We start from the raw sequence: 17,929 nt of genomic DNA, 5'->3' as shown, positions 1-17,929 counted from the left end.
AAATTGGTCTCAAAAAGACCATGAAAGATTGATTTGCTCCACTTTTCTTCTGCCTGACATTATTTCTGAGGGTCCTGAATGGGAAACCAGAAAGTCTGGGACTGGAATAAAGATGTTCTCTCTGTAAGGGGGAGACGGGGGGGAAAAATGCCCATTTACTCCTGGCCCATCAACCCTGCAAAACAGAGCAAAAGAAAAGAGGACTGTGGCTATTCAGAGTCAGACCAATATGTACACCTCCCAACAATATGCCAATATACTGAGGGCTTCTCTATTAACACCCATGAATATTAAAGTGCTCACTAAACGCTCAGAAGGAACTTTGGGAATATACACATGAAAATACAAGCAGCATTGTGAGGGGCTCAGAACAATGGGGCGGCGATAATGGCCCTTCTCTATTAACAGCCATGAATATTAAACTTGTTTCCTCTTAAATGTTAAAAAGGAGGGATAGCTGCGATATTAAAAAAGAGAAATGAAGAGCGAGGGAGGGCGGGGGGCACACAGCAAAGCACCTTCCTAGGACCGGGAAGAAGCTTTGGGAAACAGCTGGGGATATTTAAAACCACACAGAAAATGGAAGAATTTTTTTTCCACCTTTTTCTATCACTCCCCCCCGCACCGCCGATCCCCCGCAGCCGGGAGCGAGGTTCAGCGCAGTCCGCACCAGAGCCGCAGGGGGTTCAAGAGCATCTATTATTTTTTGTCCCGGGATAACTTGAAGGTTTTCCTGGGGGGGAAAAAAAAAAAAGGCAATCCGAGGGCTGGCTTGCCTCGGCGGCTAAAGGGAGCCGGTGTTTGGAACCTTTCCACCTGATGCGTTATGTTTAGCAAGGCTGAAATATTCTGATGGCTCCTCTAGCCAAAGTCCAGAAAAAGAAAATAAACTTATTTTTTACGCTTATTAAACCCCAAACCAATCCCTGGCAGGTTGTTAACCTCCCCTTTCCAGGACAGCGCTGCCTCTCGCCGGGCAAAGATCCGAAGTAAGCGCAGGTTTGGGTGCGTTCCTGATATCTGCGTTGCTTCTTGATTGGATTAATAGAAATAATTGCACATGGGTTGTAACATCATTTCACCCAGGCCAGAAGACACGCCACAGCTTCACCCTATAAGACACCCACCCAGGGGATAGGGTGGGGATTTGGGCTGTGCTTGGCTGCTGCTCCGGGCACGGTGAGACTCGGCGGGGCTTCCCGGGACTCCGGGGTGCGGGAACCGGCCTTTGAGCGCCTGAGGATTTTGGGGGCCCAGCCTTCTTCCCCCAGCCCTTTACAGCCCCTCGTCCCCATGAAAATCAAAAGAACAAGGCTAAGGAGAGGGCTCTAAGCTCCGACACAGCAGGACTGGGTTTAAATCCGGGAAAGATTAACCCTTTGCTGAGCCGGCAAAGCTCGGGTCCGGAGGGAGCGCTGGGTTTGGGGGCACCGCTCTGATGCCACCTTGCTGGGGAGCAGTGGTGGCTGCGGGGCTCCTGGGCTCGTCAAGGCGGGGATGGGCGCCGTGGCTGTCCGGGGAATGTCTTCGGGTGTGGGGACGGGGGCCATGCGGCGGCAGAGCCCCGGAGATACTGCAGCCTGCCCCGGGTTCGGGGTCTGGCCCTGGGGGGGACACGGCACGACATGGTTGCTATTGCAAGTAGACGGGGGATCCACGAGCTGTCCTCGGGCATCCCTGGGCACAACTCTCACAGGGATGTGGGGCTGGGGACCTGCCGGGCTGGCGGCGGCAGCCAGGTGAGCCCTGTCCTGGGGTCAAGCGGGGATCAACCCCAGGAGCGCGTCCCACCCGCCCCGTGCTTGGGGACCCTCTCCTGGATTTTGGGGGAGCAGCGCCGGAGCCTCCCGGTGCTGCCGGTCCTGGCCGGGAGAGCCGGGGATGCGGGGGGCAGCGGGGAGCCGAGCACGGTCGGAGCCAACTGCGGGAGGCTCGGCTCGTTCCCCCAGGGCCGCAAGGGCCAAACTCCGGAGAGCACCGGGAGCTGTCGGGCTCGGGGCCGCCGATTTCGTTGTGGTGCTCAACGGCCCTAAAGCGCAGCGTTTCAGCCCCAAAAACGAGCGCGGGGGCCAAGTGGGGAGCGGGACCATGCCCGAGGGTGCGCCTCGTCCGTGGGACACCGGCGGGGGCATTTCTGCCCGTTCCGCTGCTGTTCTGCCGTGCCCGGGGGCAGGTGCCTGGGTTTGGGTTTGGCCGGGCCGGGAGGTGCGGGGGGCCGAGCCGGTGCGTGTATGTTTGTATATGTGTGTGTGTATGTGTGTATACGTGTGTGTGTGTGTGTGCGCTCGCCGTGTCCCTCCCTCTCTCCAGCCACCCCACCCCCGGGAGGGGAGGGAAGGAGGAGATGGTGGGGGGGGCTCCGACGGCTCGCCTCGCTCCGGCAGCCCCAGTCTCTCCGCCAACGTCAGGGAGGTCATTAATAACCAATTAGGAGGGTCAATGAAGCTCATATATAGCCGGGCGGGAGCCGCCGAGCCGAACGGAGCCCAGCCCGCCGCCCACCGCCCGCCGCGCCCGGCCCCGTCGCGCTCGGCCCCGCCGCCTCGCCCCCATGATGGGCTCGGTGCTGCCCGCCGAGGCCCTGGTCCTCAAGCCCGGGCTGAAGCCGCAGGGGCTCTCGCTGGCCGAGGTGATCACCTCCGACATCCTGCACAGCTTCCTCTACGGCCGCTGGAGAAACGTCCTGGGCGAGCAGCTCTTCGAGGAGAAGAGCAGCCCCAAGACCGCCTTCACGGCCGAAGTCCTGGCTCAGTCCTTCTCCGGAGGTGAGTGACCCCCCCGGACCCTCCCCGATCCCCCCGGTTTTCCCCATCGGCCCCGGGCCGGCTCCCGGTGCCCGGCGGCGGGATGCGGTCCAGGCGCCCCGCTCGCCCCGGGCGTGGGACTGGGGAAAAAGGGCTTTAAATTCATTTGGTTAACTTGGGCTTGACCTGAGAAAGTTCCCACTTAAACCGCGGGCTGGGGGGGCCGGGGCCGTCCCGCATTCAGCCGCTCGGGACAATATCTTTTCTCTCGCCCCGGCATCGCCGGGGCGTCCCGGCTCCCTTTTTCCCCTCTCGGATTTCTGTTCCTCTCTTAATTTACCATGAAGGCTAATTCCATTTCCATTCACGATATGTCAACCATCTCATCTCCCCATTTTGTAAGAGGAATTCCTGGGCCCTTTTAAACAAGCCCTCGCGCCATTCAGGCACAATGTACCGCTACAGCATTCCTAAAGGACTAATGAATTTAGAATTAGCAATTTCTTTCTAGTTGAGTTTAATGAATGCAGATCACTTTAACAGCATGACAAATTGCTGGATGGGCCGAAATAGACACCATTTAACCTCCTTTCCCAGCCCCGCTCCCTCGCCCAGCCCGGGATGCTTTTCCCAGGTACCTCCTCAATGCCCCGGGGGAACCTTGTACCGCTTTGTGGGAGCCCGGCTGGGCGTTTAAAAGGCTCAGCCCCGGGGTCTGGGCTGGGGCGGGGGTTGGGAGGGGTCCCCGCCGCCCCCGGTCTCCCCCTCTCTCCCCCACCTGGGTCCCTTTCTGAGCCGTCTCCCCCCTCGCAGAGGTGCAGAAGCTCTCCAGCCTGGTGCTGCCGTCGGAAGTGATAATCGCCCAGAGCTCCATCCCCGGGGAAGGGCTCGGCATCTTCTCCAAGACCTGGATCAAGGCTGGCACAGAGATGGGGCCGTTCACGGGCAGGGTCATCTCCCCCGAGCATGTGGACCTGTGCAAGAACAACAACCTCATGTGGGAGGTAACGAGCCTCCTGAACCCCGAGACTGGAGCGGTTTGGCAAAAAGCAGGGACGGGCGCTGGGGGTCTGTGCCGTGCTTGTGCACCTTCAGGCACCATCCTTGTGCCTCAGTTTCCCCACTCATGCAAATATCTGGGCAGGTGGGTTTAGGAACCCCTTGCAGGAGAAGGCTGAGGTTTCCTCAGACCTCGGGTGCAGCCAGCCTATAGAGGAGCCCCGAAATGCTGTTGTTCATGTCCCATACAGCCGGATCACACCCTGCCCTGCCCATCCCTGTCCGACTGGTTGCTGCCCACACTGGCCACAGTGGGCAAAAACAGCTCTACCCTGTCCCCTGCTCCCTGCTTTGCCCCAGCCCTGGTGAGGTTAACCACGAACAAAACTGTGGGGTTTGGGGGGGATCTGAGATGCCAGGACGTTGTGCACAGCCAATTTTTTGTTTCCTATTTTTTTTCGTTTGTTTGACTCAGACTTGCACTTCTTAACTATTTTTAATTACTATTATAATTTCATGCCTAATAGAAACTTGTCTCATCTTTCCTGCCACCCTGCAAAGCATCTTTCCAGGTCTGGCAGGCCCCTCCACCCAAGGCATTGTACCACTCCCAAGGCAGGTGCAGGATAATGAACAGCCCCTTCCTCTGGGGCTGAGTTGCTGGTGGGGCTCTGATGAGAAGGGAGATTGAGGAAGGGAGCTGGGTTATCCAGGGAGATAGGGGCTGGCAGGACCAGCCATGCCAGTGAGAGCAGGGCGCATTTCTCAGCCCCGCTGCAGAATCACAGTCCGGCACCACAAGCAGGAAGGGTTCGGCATCTCCCGGCTGCTGTCAGGGTCTCAGCCCTGAGGCTGTGCTGGCTTTGAGCTTGTCCCTGTCCAGGCTTTATCCCAAAGGCAGGGGGTGGAGGGGCTCAGCCCACTGTGGGCAGCATCACTACCAAGTGCTCTCTCCCTTCACAGGTGTTCAACGAGGACGGCACGGTGCGGTACTTCATTGACGCCAGCCAGGAGGATCACCGCAGCTGGATGACCTACATCAAATGTGCACGGAACGAGCAGGAGCAGAACCTTGAGGTGGTCCAGATCGGGAACAACATCTTCTACAAGGCCATTGAGGTAAGTGGGGCTGAAGGGCAGCTGGGCATCTGCAATAGAGGAGCAGGGTGGTGGGATCCCTCACCCTACAGACTTTTTCTCCCTTGTTCTTTGGGCTGTTGGTGGAGTGTCTGTGGAAGGACATGGCAGTTTTTCCATCCTTGGCACTCAGATCCATCAGGAGAGGTTGAAACCACAAGGAAGGGCCATTGCACAGGCTTCAGAGAGTAGTAAAGATCCCTTCTCCTCTCTGTTCCCTTTCTGTGGGCTCATGGAGTGATGTGTGTTAAACAGAGGGAGAATAGATCTTCGCTTGGGGTGCAAAGCATGAAAAGAGCTGCAATTCTGACCCAGATGGGGTTTTGGACAAGGACAGGGGTTAGATGCTCTATTGAAAAAGCAGGATCTTGTGCAGAACCTGCTTCTTTATAGCAGGGTAAAGTTTGGGAGGTCCTGTGAAACCCAGGTGCTGAGCACAGGCTGAACCTGACTCTACACTGCTTTGCCTGGACATCACACTCCGGCTGTGCAGGGAGCAGGGAGCCATGGAGCGGGTAGGGAGTGGTGCTGGTGCAGTCGTGCCTTGGGCTTTACACTGCGGGGAAGGGACTCTTCCTGCCCCCCTTATCCATGTGCTCCTGTATGAAGTGCTGGTTGGTGCTGGCGTGGCACTGGAGCAGGTACAGGGTCCCAGGGATGGCAAGGCTGCCATGCAGTGGGGTGATGGCTGAAGGACGCTCACAGCTCCCTACAGGAGACTCTGGGATGGAGGTGGGTGACTGGCTCCCCAGCATTCCTGATGACACGTGCCTACATATTGATGACAGTGCCAGAGCAGGGCGATGGTGGGGACCAGCCCTGCTTGTGTGCAGTGTCCCCATAACCCAATGCTATTGCAGGTGGAGAAAGGTGATGGCTTAGGGAGATGTCCTTGTGCAGCAGCTTTGGCTTTAAGAGTCACAAGAGGGAACATGTCCCAGTCCATCCCAGACCTGCACTGTGGGATTGTCCCCCTCCAGTATTGGGTTCAGAGTCTCACCGGAGGAGCGTTTGCAGCTGGGAGAGGGTGTCAGCCGGGAACAACCATGAGTGCCTGCTGGTTCCATGGGCACGGGCAGCTCTCTGGATCTATCCAGGTAGTGCTCCTGCACTGGCTTACAGAGCAGCACAAATTCAAATGCTCCATGGCACAGGACCACAACCCAACCTGCACTGAGCGAGCAGGGCTGGGTTAGGGATTGCTGCAGTTGGTTGGGAAAGGTGAATGGGTGGGTAGGAAGAGGATCAGATATTCTCTCCTGCTGCAGGAGGGTCCTGTGTCACCCTTGGGCTCTGCCACCTTTCCCAAGAGCTCCACACACTTCCCTCCTGTTTTCATGCTGATCACCCCTTCAGCTGTTCCCAGTTTAAGACCTGATATTCCTGTGGGCAGCTGTGCCTGTTGTGACAGCACCTTAAGTGTTTTTTATTACTGTTCTTAACTTACGCAAGTAAATAAAATAGTTCCAGGTAGCCGTGGTGTGATTAGGAACACAGCTGTGGATTTTACACCTTGTGCAGGCACAGATGAGGGGGTGAGTGAGTGAATATTTGGGTATAGCCATGATCCATCTGTGGGCTTGTTCCTGAGGCTGAAGCAGCGAGCAGCGGAGCAGGATGAGTTTAATTCCCTTGGCGTAAGCAGTGAATTTGAGATGCTGAGAGCGCTGAACGCCAAATGATGTGTGGGAGGAGGTGGGCATGAAGGATCCCTGCTGTCACACTGCTCCTCAAGCTCAGCAGGGCACGCACACACCGACCTGAACTTAGCACTGCCCTGCTCAGCACCACAGGTGTCCGTGTGCAGCCACTGTCACCCTCCATCCCCTACCAGTCCTGGTGGCTTCCCCACCTCCTGTCCCCCTGTACAGCCTCCTGCCCCTGCCTGCCGTGCCCTGGGCACAGTGGGCACAGTGAGCTCCCTGGTTCCTACTGCTCTGCACCCACCTCCGCTGCACCAGGGCTCCAGCAAAGCATCTCTTTGGATGCCTTTCTCACCTACCTGCCAAAAAAATCAGATTTATTTGGTGCTTTTTTCCCCTATTTGCCTTTAATATTTTAATGTGTTTTGCCTGTTCCTGCCCTTATTTGCTGATTTGTTTTTCCCGTCCTCTTTCTCAGCAATACCAAGTTGCTGCTGCTGGGAAATAAACCGAGGGCAGAAAGTTTTGGCCTTTGATCTGAAGGCCACAAGATTTCTGGGGGGCAATTTGAATTTGCTTTGGGATGTGTGCACATGGATGATCACCTGCTGCTGATGTGGCTGCAGCAGCTTCAGCAGAATAAAACACACACATATATGCATCCATGCAGATTGTTTTATCCTTTCAGCAATATTTTATTTGCTTGTATTAAAAGTGACTAATTTCCTGTTAAGAGCAAATAGCACCAAGAAACAGCGTCATCAGTTTGGGATGCAAAAGGATATCAGCTTCCTCTGCCTCCCAAATTCCTCCTCTGCAGCCCCAGTGATGTCTTTATGCAGATGAACAAAGATATGAAGCTAAATTCCTATTAATTTCAGATGCCTAAAATTTAATACATTTTCAGTGTTGAGGTGATTGAACTTCGGATCTGTGTTTCATGTGGATGTTGTTTTACTTGGATCTAACATGCTTAGTGTACAGAAATGCAGGACATTCCTATTTCTAAATTAGGTTCTTAACAGTAGGGACTGCTAGGGAAAATTTGTATTTTTTTATAAAGTGATGTTGTTATTAGTGTTGTTTGAACTGGTCTGAGAGGATCCATCTTCCCAGCCACGGCTGCTGCAGGAGGGGAGCCTTGAGCGGCGTTTCCTGGTCGCTCGCCTCGGCCATGCGGGAACATGACAGAACAGCAGGGACAGGAGAAGTGCCATCGCTTCAGGGAAATGGGAGCGTGGATGATGCAAAACCCCTGCCCTGGTCCTGTAGCTGTCCTTGGGCTCTTGCAGGCACTGCAGCTTTGGTGTGGGATATAAACAGCGTTTCACACCTGAGTCATGGTCTCTTACAGCAGCCCCGAGCTCTCCTCTGCTCTGCGGGCTGATGAGCCCTTTGCTGGTGGATCTGCATTTCCATCTTCTAAAATCAGCCCCGGCAGAGGTGGGTGGGAGATGCTGCCTGTGCCCTGCAGCAGGAGGCTGCTGATGGTTCCATCCAAAGACAAAATGCTCTGCTGGAGTCCTGAGCTGGGGCTGCGTGTCCCAGGTCCCTGCTTTGGTCTCTGCCACTCATGCTGGTTGTGGCTCCACAAATGATTTATTTCTCCATGTCTCTGTGTTCTGCCCTGTCCTGGTCTCCCCAAGCTGCTGGGACCTCTGGGTCCTGCACTCCAGAGACCCCAGATCGGTCCCTGTGCTCTGGAGCTGCATATTTGTCCATCACCCTGTTTGTGTCCCAGCTTGGGGGAGAGCCTGGAGTGGGTTTGTGCTGGTGCTGGGTGGTGCTGAACTGTGCCACCACCTCCCGTGCTGCATGCTGAGCTGTTCTGTGCCTGCGTGGGGGTGTTGAGGACTGCTGGCAGGTCCCAGATGGCAGCAGGGTCTCACAGAAATGGGGCACAGCCAGGGTAGATCTGAATGGATCAGCACAGGAATGGATGTTCATCACCCCCCCAACAACCCTGTCTTTATCTCTCTTTCTAGATGATTCCTCCAGACCAAGAGCTGCTGGTCTGGTACGGGAACTCCCACAACACCTTCCTGGGCATCCCAGGTGTGCCGGGGCTAGAAGAGGAGCAGAAGAAGAACAAACATGGTAGGTAACAAGGGTGCAACATCCCTGCCTGTTCACCCTGTGCCCAGCTCTGAGGCCGTAGGGCGGGCACAAGGCAGGGACATCCCAGGGGTATGTCAGACATCTCAGTTGTCTGTGGACAAGCACAGGGCTGTGACATGATCCATACAGCTTGAGCAGGCCCTCAGTAATTCAGGGTGATGCCTCCAGGCCAGTTTACCCACGGCTGTTGTTGGTGGGGTGTCTGGCAGTTGCTGCCTGACCCAGCCAGGCAGGGAGGAGCAGCGCAGGGTGTGAGTGGAAGGCAGCCCCAACACTCTGTGAAACACCAAGTGGATGCAGCTTCTACATCCCCACTCTGCATTTAAGGGACCTTAACCACCAACACAGGAGACTTTTCTCTCCTTGGGCCTTCGCTCTCCGCTTGTCTCAGTGACTCCCTGAGGTGCTTCTCTGTGGCACAGTACAGCTCAGGCTGTGTTTGGAGCCACTTCTGTGCTCCCTGACCCTACTCCCCACTCTGAAAGAGCCACGTCTGAGCCCAGCAGAGTGAGGGGAGAAGCTGGGACCAGTGCAGGGGCTGGACAGCATGGTTGGGGGTTCCTGAGAGTGCCTACACCCACCCCCTCCAGCTCTGCTGAAGTCCGGGCAGGAGAAAATTGGTCTTGTGTCCATCTATAGGGGATTCATTCCGCTCAGCTTGAATGCTCCCCTTACCTAAATCTGGGTGAGCCCATTCCTAGCACTGGCTGCATCCCAAAATCCTAAGAGCCAGCCTGGATGCCAGTCTGCCCAAGATAGGTGACCTCAGCAGCAGGGAGCCAGCAGGAAGGCACTGGGAGCTTTCCAGGGCACTCAGCACGCCAGGGCCTTGGGGTGGGGCGAGCTGCTGTGCTGCAGGGCAGTGCCTGACTGTCGCCTGTCATCCCCAGAGGATTTCCATGCGGTGGAGACGGGGGCCAGCACGACGGGGCGGATGCGCTGCGTCATCTGCCACCGCGGCTTCAACTCCCGCAGCAACCTGCGCTCCCACATGCGCATCCACACCCTGGACAAGCCCTTCGTGTGTCGCTTCTGCAACCGCCGCTTCAGCCAGTCCTCCACCCTCCGCAACCACGTCCGCTTGCACACGGGCGAGCGGCCCTACAAGTGCCAGGTTTGCCAAAGTGCCTATTCCCAGCTCGCAGGGCTGCGGGCACACCAGAAAAGCGCCCGCCACCGGCCCCCCAACGCCTCCCTGCAGGCCCATTCGCCCGCCCTGCCCGTGCCCCATCCCGCCTCCCTGGCCCATCACATCCCCACCATGGTGCTGTGAAGCCCCGGTGCGGCAGCAGGATTTGGGACAGCAAAGACTGGTGCTGAGACACGCGATGAACTGGCGGGGTGGCCCTTGGCTGAGCTGGGGGGCAGAGGCAGAGCTGCTTTGTGTCTTGGAGGGGTGTTGGGCTGTTTTTGGGCATCACTGACTGTGCGGGTACAGCAGGAGGGGAACCCCCAGCTCTGCAGTTGAGCCGTGCGGGATCATCCCCAGGGAGATGGGGCACAGGGTGGGCTGGTGGCCCCTGGGGTTGGCAGGGGAAAAGGGACTCAGCGGGATGTCCTGTGTGGGCTTGCCAGTGCACTGGGGAAGGACTGGGGCAGCTGAAAAGCTGGGCCTAGGTGAGTCACATCTGGGTTTTACAGATAAATTGGTGGAAAGAAACATTGCTCTTATCCCTCCTCCTCTGCTCCAGCAGACACATGCCCCATGGAAAAGCTGGCACAGCCCTGATGCGGCCATCCCTGTCATGCCTGTATGCCCCAGGAGTGGCTTTGGCCCCGGTGGCTCCTTTCAAGGGACACCTTTCCCTCCTTGGGAGCCCCGAGTTAGTGAACATTTGCATTTTCTCCCACCCGAGCCCCCTCTGCCTGCCCTGCTCCAGCCCAAGCCCTGCACTGGGGTCTGTCACCGCTCCAAGCAATGCCGTGGGCAGAGGGGACACAGTGCCAGCTGGGAATAACCATCCACAGGCAGGTTTTGCGGGAATCCTGAGCTCTGCCAGGCTGTGCCTGTTCCAGCCCTGGCAGCATTTCTCCCCATCCCTTTCCCAGCTGTGAAGGAACATTTTGGTTGGAACTGCTACTGCCCTCTGGGGACAGAGAAAACCTGTCCCCGGGCCAGCTCTGTCCCCAAGGACAACTCTAAGCGCCCTCTGGAGTCCCCATACTCCGGAGGAAGGCTGTGTACCATAAATCTTAAAAGAAGGTATTCCAATATTAATTATAAGTCTAAGATGTACAAAGTTCTCACAAACCGTGTTCTACTTCCAGAAGAAAATAAACAAAAACAAAAGAAAAAAACCCCCAAAACTGTCACTTTAACTTTGTAAATATTTATGTAAACATTATTTACAAGACTTTGATATTATATATTATTTGATTGTATATGTACACAGTGTAAATACATTTGTACCTCTCTTGTATTCTAAATAAAAATTACTTGGAACATTTATCATTTAGAAAAGGGAGAGCTTTATATTATGTGCCAGGGGAAGGATGTGGTTATTGGGGTGAGTGAAGGTCTTAATTAACACAATAATCTGTGAGTGAGATGTGGTGTCATCTGCGGGACCAGGAAGTGCATCTGGGAGGGGGAAAAACCCCAGGTTTTGGCTAAAGAAGCCCCTTTTCAGGTCTGAAAGCTGGGGTAAGTGCTGGCTCACTCCCACGCAGGTGGTATCTACAGATTCCACCCTGCCAGCCCTACTCTTGTGAACTTGTACAGTCGCTCTTTGAAGCCACAGCTATTGCTATCCTTCGATACATTCCATGAATTAGCACCCATATTTTGGCTGTGATGGGATACAGGTGCAAGCCCTGCTGGAAGGAAGCGACACATTTGCTGACGGTCATCGCTGACTGCTTTTCCCGTGGTGTTTCCACCGCAGCTCTGGGAGCCGAATCGGTGCTTGAATTAAATGGGTAAAACTTTTCAACGGATTTATCAGCTCCTGCTGGCAAAGCTCCGCCGAGGGGAAGGGGTCAATCCGGAGTCCCGCGGGGATGTTAAAGCCAAGCGTGAGCACCGGCCAGCTGGGGAGGGCAGCAGATGACTGCCCTCAGGGGGACACCTTGTGTGAGGGGCACCCCAAACTGGGGGTGCTGCTCCCCGCCTTGACCCACAGCACTGCAGCCCGGCCCGGGCTCTGGGGCCCGGTGAGCCCCGGGGCAGGCCCGCCGGGTCCTCCCGGTTTGCTGGGCGGGGTCTGGGGGAGCGGGTCACCGCCAGGGGCTGCCCGAAGGGTGCCGCACCCTGCCCATACTAAAGATGGCCGAGGCGTCCTTGGGCCCCAACGGGGCGAAGCCCGCGAGTCCCCTCCCTGCCAGGAACAAACATGGCTGCCCAGTCACCGCCCCCCGCTGCCCTCACTCAAGATGGCGGCGCCCGAGCCCTCAGGCGCGCTCTCGCCAGCAGCCATCATGGCTGGCGGAAGGCGCGTGCGGCGGGGCCAAGATGGCGGCAGTTACCATGAGGCTGCCGGCGCTCCGCGCGCCCGTGGACTCCGGCGCGCCCCGGGGCGGCGAGAAGCACCTGGTGGCACCGGGGGACACGATCACCACGGACACGGGATATATGAGGTGCGGGCAGCGGCGGAGGGGAGGTGGCGGCGGCGTGGCGCGGCTTCGGGCTGTCCTTAGGTAGCTGCTCTCTCTCCCCAGGGGCCACGGTACTTATGTGGAGGACGACAAGCTGATCGCCTCGGTGGCCGGCGTGGTGGAGAGAGTGAACAAGCTGGTGTGCGTCAGGGCGCTGAAGGCCAGGTGAGCGCGGCCGCGGCGGGTGCGGGCCGGCGGCGTGGCCTGGCTCGGCAGCGTGAGGTGTGTGACCGCCGCTCTCTCTGCCAGGTACAACGGCGAGATCGGCGACATCGTGGTCGGGAGGATTACGGAGGTAAAGCCCGGTGTTTGCCGCGGTGCTGTGTAGGAGGAGGAGAGTGGTCGTGGCTCAGTCCGACCCAAAGAGTTTCCCGGGCTCCTGAAACGCTGATACACATCAGTGTCCCTGCGCAGGGTACTGGGAGAGCGTGGATTTTAACCGCGATGAGGCTGGAAGAAGCCAGCAGAGATGTCCCCTTCTGCAGCTTAGTGAGCTGCAGCTCCCATTCCGTTTTTGAGTGTGTACCAATAGGTTTTGGGGTTTTTTTTCCCCCTTAGGTTCAGCAGAAGCGATGGAAAGTGGAAACGAATTCCAGGCTGGATTCAGTCCTGTTGCTGTCGTCTATAAATTTACCTGGTGGGGAGCTGGTGAGTGTAGCTGGTTGTGTTTTACATGGCATCCTAAGGTCCCCCACAATGAGCTACTGATGGTTGTTTTCTCATTCTGGGCTCCATGTAACTTTTCTTGTGATGTTTCAGAGAAGGAAATCAGCAGAAGATGAGCTTGCGATGAGGGACTACCTGCAGGAAGGGGATCTCATCAGTGTATCCTTCTGCTGCTCCCATTGACAGAACAGCCAAGGGTATGGGAAGAACAGGCAGAGTTTGGCTGGCCTGGCTGGGGGTGAGAGCTGTGCCAGGGTGGCACTGGGCAGCCTTAGGGACCCTGTTTCCTTAAGTGGCACCAACAGGCAGAGGTCCAGTCTATATTTTCTGATGGGGCTGTATCGCTGCACACCCGGAGCCTGAAATACGGGAAGGTGAGTTGTTCCAAAGCCCTTGATCCTGGGATAATTCTGCACCAGCTGACTTGTATAAGGCCATTTGGAGGCTTTTTAAAGAAAAGAGCTCTCGAGTAGAGCAGGATGTTGCTATAACCCATTCCTGTAGGATAGGAAGACTCTCAGCTCCTATGTGGGAGCACCAAGCAGTTTCCCTGAAGTAGAGGAGGTGTCCTTGTGTTGCCCTTTGAGCCACTGCTCTCCCTGTCCACAGTTCCAGCCTGCTAGTCCTGTTTCCTCCACTAGCCACTTGGGAATTAAATCCTGGGGAGAAATCTCCTCACTCCTCTTCTGCTGGCTGTTGCCCCTGTGACTTGTTCCTCTCCCCAGGGCTCTATTTTAGGCTTTACGCAGTTGGCGTTTATCTCTGGTTTTGTGCATTGATATAAGCCAAGGGGCCGTTGGAGCGTAGGCTGCAGTTTGGGATTACCAGACCAAGGGTATTAGCACTTAAAAGATGAAAGGGAAGTGTGCTTATTGCACAGAGGGTGAAGGACAGTGATTGGATTACGAGGGAAAGTGTTCTGCTAAACTGGGCCTCTGACTCCTCATTTTTCTGCAGGGATGGTTGATGTGTAGTTACGATCAAGATATTATGAACATCCGTGCTAAGCACTTAGAGTATTCTTTGTCTTCAAAGGGCTGCACAGGCATTAGCTAATCCTCCCAGCGCTCCCAGAGGCAGGCAGGTTTTATATTCACTGTTTCACAGGAAAAGGTGTTAAAAAAGAGTGGTTCCTAGGCCAGGAATGGAGTGTGTATCAGTGACACGGTGTGGTCTGTGGTGGCTCATGATGTCTCTCATGCTGAGCCTCATGGTCTCCTCTCCAGCTTGCCCAGGGTGTGCTGGTTCAGGTCTCTCCCTCCCTTGTGAAACGCCAGAAGACTCATTTCCATGACCTGCCCTGTGGTGCATCCGTGATCCTCGGCAACAATGGCTTCATCTGGATCTACCCAACTCCAGAGCAGAAGGATGACGAGGCTGGAGGCTACACCACCAATTTGGAGGTGAGTGTTCAGGGAAGGTGAGCCTTCTCTTACCAGTGATGGTTTTTAGTCTGACATAGTCAGAGGCATATAAGTAAGCTGAGACTTTCAGGATCTTGTGTTAGGTTCACAGCAAGGCTTTTTTACTTGCATTATTTCCCTGTACGTTCATCCTTTTTCCCCTGTCCTTCCTCAGCCAGTTCCCTTGTCTGACCGGGAGGTGATCTCACGGCTCCGAAATTGCATCATGGCTCTGGTCACTCACAAGATGATGCTCTTTGACACCAGCATCCTGTATTGCTATGAAGCATCCCTTCCTCATCAGGTACAGGAACCAGTGGTGTTTATTCCACACTGAGGGGAGGGAACAGAAAGGCTGCATCAGTTGCTGCTGAAGTCAGAGTTTCCTTTGAGTTTCCAAAGCATCCTGTAGTAAGTGACAGTATGAGCTCTCCCCTTCTGCATAACATAAATTGCCTTGCACAATTTCAGGGATTGTTTGAAGAGTTCTGCTTCTGGCAGAGTCTAACTCTTCCTATAGAGAGATCAGCCCCTTTTTTGATAGATGTTGTGTATCCCTTGCTGGGATTATGGACCCTTTAATTCTTGTGAAAACACTTCTAAATTTAGCATTGTGTCAGGGTACAGTGCATTTTATGAAGCAATGAAAAAGTAAATGTCATGTATTGTACAGAGAACAGTCTCATGTCTCTATTCATATCCTGCGCTGCTGGAAGGCTGGCTCCATTTGACCTCTTGCTGTACAGCTTTTCACTGTGATTCCTGCCATCACAATCACAGGGAATTCTCTTCCCATAAATAAATGAGATCTGAATTGTCTTCTGCTTTCATTCCCAATGAGGCATTCTTCTGAAGTATAATTGTGTTTAAGTCATCTCTGCCCTTCCCAAATACAGTGTGTGTCCTCTAGGGAAGATAAGGAGGGTTAGTAGCTGCTCCTTTGATTTTCTTTGGTCTCTGTAAGAATTCCCGATTGGCAAAGTTGATTTTGCCTTGGACCCTCTGCCATAGGTCTTTTTTCACCACAACCCTCTAAACTCCCTTGCTGGTCACTGCCGTGTATCAGGGACCTTTGTCTCCCCACAGAGTGTGCAAAAGTAGTAGCTGCTTCCTGTTGCTAATACTGCTCTTCTTTCCACTGCAGATCAAGGACATTCTCAAACCAGAGGTGACAGAGGAGATCGTTCTGGAAGCTCGACAGAGGTTGCTGGATTTGGAGGGATAGGGCACAAGGCCAGAAGCAGTCATTTGAAATCCCAGCATGGCAGCTTTGATTCTCAGTATTATATGTTTTTTTCAGTGTTCTAGTCCCCAATATTCATTCCACACTTCAGAAACCACCAAAATTCCTCACTCCTAGGATATCTCCTGTGTCCTTTTAGTACACAGTAGTACTTAGGTACCATAGCCTTTTAGTGCAATGGCTTGAAAAATTGGTATCTGGCCTTTAAAAATATGCAGATGCAACTGGGACATGTCTCCTAGCACCTGTTGCTGTGTCTAGTGCCCCAGAACTTTGTGCAGAATAACAGAGAGGAAGGGATACATTTTGTGATGTTTCTCTCTCCCCAAAAGATGATTTGGATTTTAATTTACTTGTGATACAGATCTGCCAGTCTGTCCCCTGACTGAGAGCCCTTGTTTCTAAGAATGTAGATCCAGGCACAGGTGTTTAGAGAACAGGAGTATCCACACCCTTGCTGACCATAGTTTGGGTCTGGCTGTTCATGGCTTGAATGTCTCAGGGGTATGAGATGGGATGTGGCTGTCGCTGTCCATATGATCCAGGAGCTGTGCACAAGCAGTGTCCTGGTTTGTGTGTATCCTGCTGGGGGTTTTTTTATGCCTGATGTGGTGAGCTCCTCTTCTGAGGAGGCACCAGTATTGTTTTGTATTAAGTATTTTACATTTCAGTAAATTTTTTGAAACAAATCAGTCCTTCAGCAGTGTGTGCATTGGCTTGGTTTTGGTCTAGCTTGAGAGCTATGGTTGGCTCAAATTTCCTTGTGCCAGGACACCTGGAATGGTTACACAGTCTTATCTCCCCTTCAGCTGCTGCCCTTCATTCCAGCAGGACTTGACCGTCCTCTTCAGCCCTTACAGCGTTCCTCTGTAAGGATTGCCTGGTGGTGTTCACAGAGGCTTTCCAAGCATTGCTTCCCTGCAGGATCCCTGGGAGAGGTGAGTCAAGCAGAGGTGACTGGAGGATGACAGGGAGCCCAGTATGACACTGGTGAAGATCTTCAGGCCAGTGTAAGGGATGGACATGTGAACCAGGTGTTGGCAGGCAGTCAGTCACATTCTCTGTGCAGAATGTGAGGATTTCCCTGAAGCATCCTCTCAGCTCTAGGTGCCATATTAGAGCTGTTGTATTCTCTATAGTATCTATTTGTATTGCAAATACATCCTTCCACCACAGCACTGTAATTCTTAAAAAGGATGATAAAACTTCTGCCCCAATTGTCCGTGAAAACAACTGCACGTTGCAAATTTGCACTCTTGCCTCAGGCACAAGGGATAATCCTTTACTCGGTGTTTTCCTGGGAACTAGGAATTCCCTTCGTTGTTGTCCTTCCAGCTGGGGCTGCTTTCCCTGGGGTCCCGAGCAGGCACTAGATGGCACCTTTGGATCGCGTTTGTGGCACTTCCCTTCACCAGCAGCTCCGCCTCGCTGCCCTGCCAAACAGCAGGGCCTGGACGGCTGCCACCAGCGCTGCTGCCCAAATCCTAAAGCATAATGGGGCTAAGGACAAGCAAGGACATGGCTAATCCGTTCTGCTGCTGCACAACTGCCCGTGCTGCCTCTGAAAATAGTACTGAACTTGTTGGGGGTATTGCTGGAATGCTCCACAAAAGACCTGGGAATTGTTATTTTTGCATTTTAAGAGGATTCCCTAATAAGTGTTGCAACAATCACATCCTCAGGATGACTTGGGAAATTTGAAAACCAAAGCTTGGTGGTGACTTTCAGGTCTCCATGAGGCTGCTGGTAGCCACCTAACTTACACCAGCATGGACAAGACTGGTTCAAAAAGGCTAAAAAAGCTTTAACAGTCTGCATCCTTTACTTAGAAAAGTACTTTCCCCCCTCCCCCCACCCCTACCCAATTGCTGTAGTTTAGCAGCTGTTTATCTTATTACCACATGGTAAGATTCACATGGGGAGATTCAGGGATTTCTACTGAAAAACAATTCAAGATTTGGACTGCTTCAGTTCTGAGCTTTCTGATTCCTCCTGCTTGCTGTAGCATTCCTGATGTTTTGGCATTAATGATGTGTTAAATGGGGGAAGTATGTGACTCATCCAGTTCCCTTATTCCTGAATACCTGGCATTTTTGTTTTTAAACCCAAGAAGAGCACCAGCTGGTGAGGTTTGGTTATGGATCTTTCCTGATGGGCGGGAACCAAAGGTCTCAGTATTTTCCCCCGTGACCATGAAAGGTAATTACTGATCTTTCCACATTCAGCCAGTGCTGTGCCAAGACCTAAATTCTGTAACAAGGCTTCAGCAAGGTCATTGCTGGCAGTTCCTGCAACCCTATCCAGGACAGCTCTGCAAACCAGCAGGTAACAACAAGCCAGCAACAGCAGTGTCCCCTTGAATTCTTGAAATAGTCTGTGGGA

General features: G+C 54.1%; 2 protein-coding genes across 2 annotated transcripts; both read left to right on the top strand.

Moving 5' to 3' along the window:
• Window positions 1-2,546: 2,546 nt before the first annotated feature.
• On the top strand, window positions 2,547-11,122 carry PRDM12 (PR/SET domain 12). Its single transcript, XM_032130946.1, has 5 exons — window positions 2,547-2,765; window positions 3,558-3,748; window positions 4,707-4,862; window positions 8,509-8,620; window positions 9,532-11,122. Exons 1-5 carry the CDS (start codon window positions 2,552-2,554, stop codon window positions 9,912-9,914), a joined length of 1,056 nt encoding a protein of 351 aa, XP_031986837.1. The 5' UTR covers window positions 2,547-2,551; the 3' UTR covers window positions 9,915-11,122.
• A 937-nt stretch (window positions 11,123-12,059) lies between these two features.
• Window positions 12,060-16,247, top strand: EXOSC2 (exosome component 2). Its single transcript, XM_032131077.1, has 9 exons — window positions 12,060-12,217; window positions 12,299-12,400; window positions 12,485-12,530; window positions 12,794-12,883; window positions 12,995-13,060; window positions 13,207-13,275; window positions 14,128-14,304; window positions 14,480-14,608; window positions 15,449-16,247. The coding sequence occupies exons 1-9, from the start codon at window positions 12,093-12,095 to the stop codon at window positions 15,527-15,529; spliced, it is 885 nt and encodes a 294-aa protein (XP_031986968.1). The 5' UTR covers window positions 12,060-12,092; the 3' UTR covers window positions 15,530-16,247.
• The last annotated feature ends 1,682 nt before the right edge of the window (window positions 16,248-17,929 follow it).

Source organism: Corvus moneduloides, chromosome 21 (assembly GCF_009650955.1).
Source record: "Corvus moneduloides isolate bCorMon1 chromosome 21, bCorMon1.pri, whole genome shotgun sequence".
Classification (NCBI taxonomy): domain Eukaryota; kingdom Metazoa; phylum Chordata; class Aves; order Passeriformes; family Corvidae; genus Corvus; species Corvus moneduloides.
Note: the sequence above shows the minus strand (reverse complement) of the source record. Positions and strands in the feature narration are given on the sequence as shown.